This window comes from Triticum dicoccoides, chromosome 6B, assembly GCF_002162155.2.
Source record: "Triticum dicoccoides isolate Atlit2015 ecotype Zavitan chromosome 6B, WEW_v2.0, whole genome shotgun sequence".
Taxonomy (NCBI): Eukaryota; Viridiplantae; Streptophyta; class Magnoliopsida; order Poales; family Poaceae; genus Triticum; species Triticum dicoccoides.
The window spans coordinates 638,166,312-638,172,361 of NC_041391.1; the positions used below are offsets into that span (position 1 = coordinate 638,166,312).

At 48.4% G+C, this 6,050-nt stretch overlaps 1 protein-coding gene across 1 annotated transcript; it reads left to right on the forward strand.

Moving 5' to 3' along the window:
- The first annotated feature begins 1,843 nt into the window (after nucleotides 1-1,843).
- Nucleotides 1,844-4,729, forward strand: LOC119325535 (putative mannan endo-1,4-beta-mannosidase 9). Its single transcript, XM_037599269.1, has 4 exons — nucleotides 1,844-2,241; nucleotides 3,168-3,362; nucleotides 3,566-3,894; nucleotides 3,992-4,729. Exons 1-4 carry the CDS (start codon nucleotides 1,909-1,911, stop codon nucleotides 4,341-4,343), a joined length of 1,209 nt encoding a protein of 402 aa, XP_037455166.1. The 5' UTR covers nucleotides 1,844-1,908; the 3' UTR covers nucleotides 4,344-4,729.
- Nucleotides 4,730-6,050: the final 1,321 nt, after the last annotated feature.

The following is a 6,050-nucleotide window of genomic DNA, read 5'->3' on the forward strand; positions in this document are numbered from 1 at the left end:
CCACACCATGCACCTCTGGCGAGGCTGGCAAGTTCCTTCCAAACAAAAATATATCCAAGCCGTCGCGCTCCGAGATGTTCATTGGCTAACAGCTATGCAGGATGAGTATAACGCACTCATGGTGAACATTACTTGAACGCTCGTGCCTCGCCCTCCTGATGCCAACATTGTCACTGGCAAGTGACTCTTCCTCCATAAGCTCAAGGCCGACGAGAGCTTGGATCGCTACAAAGCTCGCTAGATCGTCCGCGGGTGGACTTCGACGAGACATTATCCCCCGTGGTGAAGGAGGCCATGATCCGCACCACCACGAACGGAGAGAGTCAAATGGGCACGCTCATAATTTAGCAAAACTAGAAGAACGTCCGTGCGTTGCAACGGGGCCACGTTAACTTTAAGAGTTCAATATTAATATTCTCATGCATATCAAATGACATTGGCGACTTTTTTTACCATCAAATCCTCACACACACACTCTCCCTCCCTCTTCCTCACTCTCTCTCCCCCTCTCCCTCTCTCTCTAACACACACACACACTCATATCCATCTTATTGGGTACGGGACTATAATCCATCTATTTCACACACACACGCTAGTGCATAATTATATGGATTATGTGTATTATATTTGCCACCACAACTGAGAGAATTAATTTCAAGTAAATCGGCCAGCCACAGCTCCAAGAATACGCGGAGGGAGGTGGCCTAGGTCGGCGTCGGCGCCGTCCGGCGCGGGCCACGGGCCCGCTTCCAAGTGCGTCTGCGCGCCGGCCACCCACGCGCGGGTGCTTCAAGTGCCGATTCCACCGCACCAACTCCCAGGGCCACGGCCACGGCCAGGGCCAGGGAAGCCGCCCTTCTTCGCCCCCTTCACCGGCTGCGGCCAACGCGGTGCCGCGGCACCCGGCCTCACCGTCCTCGTCCTCCGGCACCGTTGCGACCCTGTGATGCAGCCCAAGCATCGGCCTCGAGAATCAAGAACGCTCGACAACGGAGAGGGAAGTGAAGATCATATACATGTCATAAGAAAGGAAGTTTATTTACTGTTCCCTCAATGTATTGTTTCCTTTATTTGGAGATTGATTATCATCCGTGAGTTAAGGTAAGGTTAATGTGATTGAGCGATTTTTCTGAAAATCAATTATTTGTTTTCTAATTAATGTGATTGAGTGATTTAAGGTAAGGTTAATTAATTTAGATTTGATCTTTAGAGATTGTTCGTGTTTGATTCTACATTACTAAATAACTTGCGCCAGTATGGAAAGTTCTGAGCTGTTCAGATTTCTTTCGTTGTGTGAGAGGGTGACACGAAAATAAACTGATGAAGTGGGGAAAGGGGACGAAAAAAATTCTACGATAAAAAACAAGCGAAGGTGGGATGAGGTACCAAAAAAACCATGGGAGATGGGACGAAAAAAACCTGGAAGCGAGACTACCAACTGCTCCATTGGGAGTATAAAAAACCAGCGAAGGTGGGAGGAGGTACCAAAAAAACCATGTAAGATGGGATGAAAAAACCTGAAAGCGAGACTACCAAATGCTCCATTAGAAATAGAGATATGCAACATCCCTGCATGTCCGTTTTGTATCCGTATTAACATTAACATACAATGAAGCTCTCAGATTCCCTAAAAAAAAAGGCTGGCAATTATCTCACGCCAGGCATGCCGGCCATATGCTAAGCTCAGCTTAATTTACAATTATTTCACGCCGTGAATGCCGTATGCTAAACTAATGCCGTGAATGCCTGCGCCCTGCCCGTTTCGTGTGGCCATGCAGGAGCCCCTCGCCTATATATAGCACTCGTCTCCATGCACAGCATACCATCCGCAAAAAAGATAGACTGCACCCTACAGCTGATTGCTTGTACGAGGGAGCCACAGCGGCTTGGGTTTCGCATACACACGCCATGGGCACCAGCAACGCGCGATGGCTGATGCTCGTGTCGTGTCTGGCCGTCATGGCCCTGGCGGGGGGAGTAAAGGCGACGGTCGGCGGGTTCGCGAGGGCGGACGGGGCGCGGTTCACGGTGGGCGGCCGGCCGTTCTACCCGAACGGCTTCAACGCATACTGGCTCATGTACATGGCGTCGAACCCCGCCGACCGGAGCAAGGTGCTCGACGTGCTGGACCAGGCGTCCCGCCTCGGCGCGACGGTCATCAGGACGTGGGCCTTCAGCGATGGGGGCAGCAACCGGCCGCTGCAGACCACCCCCGGCGTGTACAGCGAGGACGTGTTCGTGGTACGTATACTTATTAGATAGATGGACTCGCTAATCTTCTTGCTAACCGATATATAACAACATGTTGTCAAAAAAATAACCACATGCTCCCTTTTTCGACGGAATAATCACCACAATGTTTAAAGTAAGATATTTCCCTCAAATCAATGTTTAAATTAAGACACATATCCGATGCCAGATATTTTACGTCAAAATCTAACGCCTTCAGGTACGTCGGATCTTGATCCAACACATGGCAAATACCCTCCTGCAGCGTTTTTGTGTCAATCTTTTATACCACAGGACAATTTTCACTTTAGAACATGGCAAATCCCTATTGCAAGGTAATTGTGGAGTGATCGCCGGGATTTCTTTCCAAAGAACATGCTAATTTTTTTTCCCGCATGACAATTGTGGAGCGTTCACTGGGATTTGCCAAAAACAGATTTTAACATTCCCCTAAATTAAAGGGAGTACCTAGAACTTATCTAAATGAGATATAATTTGGTCTCATTCACTTTAAAAACAAGAATAGATACAACCCATGTTAGCACACACGCATCTTATAGCATCACATCCAATGGCTATAAAAGGTGAATGAGACCAAATTATATCTCATCTAGATGAGTTCTAGCAAAACTGTAAATTAAATGATATTGCTAATTAAACAGCATTGTTTGTCTCACTATTTATGTCCATTAAAAAGTTTCCATTGTATAGCCTTGTGGTAAAAAGTTTCCTAACATATAAGTTGGACGAGTTAAATTACATGTACATTAGATGTGAATAAATTTATCTCATACAGTATGAAACTGCACCAATTCATGATGAACAATACTAAGATGACATGTTTGCATGCTGAGAGAAATATATGTTCAAAAAAATATACCTCATTACATGTGGTAATTCATCTCTTTCATATACTTTGTCTGGCGATATATATGCAGGGACTAGACTTCGTGATCGCCGAAGCGAAGAAGCGAGGTCTCTACTTGATCCTGAGCCTGGTGAACAACTGGGGTGACTTTGGTGGGAAGAAACAGTACGTGCAGTGGGCCAAAGACCAGGGCCACAACCTGGGCTCCGAGGACGACTTCTTCAGGGACGCCCTCACCCAGCAATTGTACAAGAAACACGTCGAGGTCCGTCCGTCCGTCCTTGAACGCACACGTGTACAGCCAATCGCGTGCACTCCTCTCCCGTCACATTAAACCTCGATCGTGATTAGCATCTTGTGTATGCACCGTAGTCCGTAGAGTATATATACATGCGTTTTCTTTTGGAAATATATGCACCATATGTATATACGTCGTATCATTTGTGTGTTTTTGTGTGTGTGGAACAGAAGGTGCTGACGAGGATCAACAGCTTCACGGGGGTGGCGTACAAGGACGAGCCCAGCATCTTTGCATGGGAGCTGATGAACGAGCCCCGCGTCCCGACCGACCCCTCCGGGAAGACCATGCAGGCCTGGGTCACGCTCATGTCCTCCTACGTCAAGTCCATGGACGATAAGCACATGGTGGAGGTCGGACTCGAGGGGTTCTACGGGGAGTCCACGCCGGAGCTCAAGCGGATCAACCCTGGCGGAGACTCCGCGGGCACCGACTTCATCGGAAACAACCGCATCCCCACCGTCGACTTCGCCACCATCCACTACTACCCCGACGTGTGGTAAGCACAGGAAAGGCACACCCGAATTTCCTCTCGGCCATGATAGGTGATAACCGATGGATTTGTGTTGACCGTGCGTGCGGCTTGTGTGCGCCAGGCTGCCGGGTTCGACCAGGGAGCAGCAGGTGGAGTTCTGGAAGACGTGGATGGCCTCGCACATCGAGGAAACGGCGAAGGCGCTGCGGAAGCCGCTGGTGGTGGCTGAGTTTGGATGGAACTCCGTCGGCAGCGCGGTGGCGGCGCGGGACGACTACTTCCGCATGGTGTACGACGCCATCTACGCGTCGGTGAAGGGGGGCGGGCCGTGCGCCGGGGGCCTCTTCTGGCAGGTCCTGGCGCCCGGGATGGAGAGCTGGGCCGACCGCTACGCCGTCGTGCTTGAGCGCAGCTCCACCACCGCCGCCATCGTCTCCCAGGAGTTCGCTAGGATCGCCGGAATCACGCCGTGAGTCTAGCTTGCGTACATGCATCCATGGGTGTGCGTTCCACCTCGCGCGCGCGTTGGGAAAGCAACCTGCAGGAAGCAAGGACCCACGAGTCGTGTTAGGATAGTTGCAATCGTCTAATTAGGTGCCAGTACAGCCATATCCTTCGTTGCATACATTTTGCTATATTGTGCATTTAATTTGTGATTTCAAAATTTTAAAAAGACATAACTTTCAATCTGCGCATTGGAATTACGATCCGTTTTCATCATTGTAATCCTTGCGACGTGCTCTTCGAAACTAGATTCCGTATGGGTATGTTTTGACGAATTTTTTTGTGTGCAACTTAATCCCTATTCGGTGCAACTGTCTAGGAGTCAATGTGCAACTACATGACTGTCGATGTGCAACTTTTTCCCTACTAGTGAACGTTCACTTTTCACTCATGCGAATAGATATAAGCCCATTTAATTCGGTTTTTTGTTTTTCTAAAAAGTTATAACTTTTGAGTCGAACATCGGAACTAAGATCCACTTTCACCGTTGGACCCCACGCGGCGTGCTCTTCGACTAAATCCCGCATGAGTATGTTTCGACAGATTTTACTGTGTGCAATTTAATCCCCGTTAGGTGCAACTGCCTAGTAGCCAATGTGCAACTTTTTCCCTAGCCATGGACGTGCAGTTTCACTGATGGCACGTCCACCCCAACCTACCCCCTAACAGTGAGATGTGCAACTTTGTCAGTTGCCCAGGCCAACTGCTTAGTAGCTGATATGCAACTTCCCCCTGCCCGTGGATGTGTGGATTTCACTATTTGCTGCCTCGGTCAACTGCCTAACAATGGAGGTGCAACTTCAAATGCTTCCTCGGCCAACTGTCTAATAGTGATGTGCAATTTTCCCATACCCTGTGGAAGTCTAGTTTTCCTAGCTAGTACCCTGTCCGAACCACCCCTGCTAGTGAGATGGGCCACTTTAGCGCCCCGTCTCTATGCATCTTTTCAGTACCGTCTGGATGTCCAGTTTTCACCATCCAATTATTTCTGCCAATGAGATGTGCGACTTCGTCTGTTGCCTCAGCAACTGCCTAACAGACTGTGTGCAACTCCATATGTTATCCCTACCAACTCAAACTACACAAAGAGTTGCACATTGATAACTAGACAGTTGGCTGGAACAATAGACTAAGTTGCACATATTGCTGGTAAGGTGGGTGGGGCAGGGTGTGCATGCAAAATTACACGGCCACAAGTAGTGAATGGGTGCAAATCGACTACAAGGTAGTTGGCAGGGCCACTAGACTACTTGCACGTCAAAAAAGGTTGGTTGCCATGGTTGCTAGGTTACAACCTCATATAAAGTGGGATCATGTAGCTCAAAAAATTGGTTTTGAAAAAAATACACCAAGCAGTACTAAAGTTGCACAATCACTACTAGGAAAAGGGCTATAGATAATATGAACATTAATGGCACACCATGTGTTGGTGCGCCATTAAATTCTAAATACTAATGACGCTCCACATCCACGGTGCGCCACTACTAACAAATTTTTTTCAAAACTAGTAATGGCGCACCACACCCTAGGTGCGCCACTACTAATTTTTTTTTCAATTTTTTTTCAAAACTAGTAATGGCGCACCGTGGGAGTGGTGCGCCATTACTAGTTAATGGCGCACCACTCCCATAGTGCACCATTACTAACTTGGCCCAAAAATTCCACCGAATGCACCC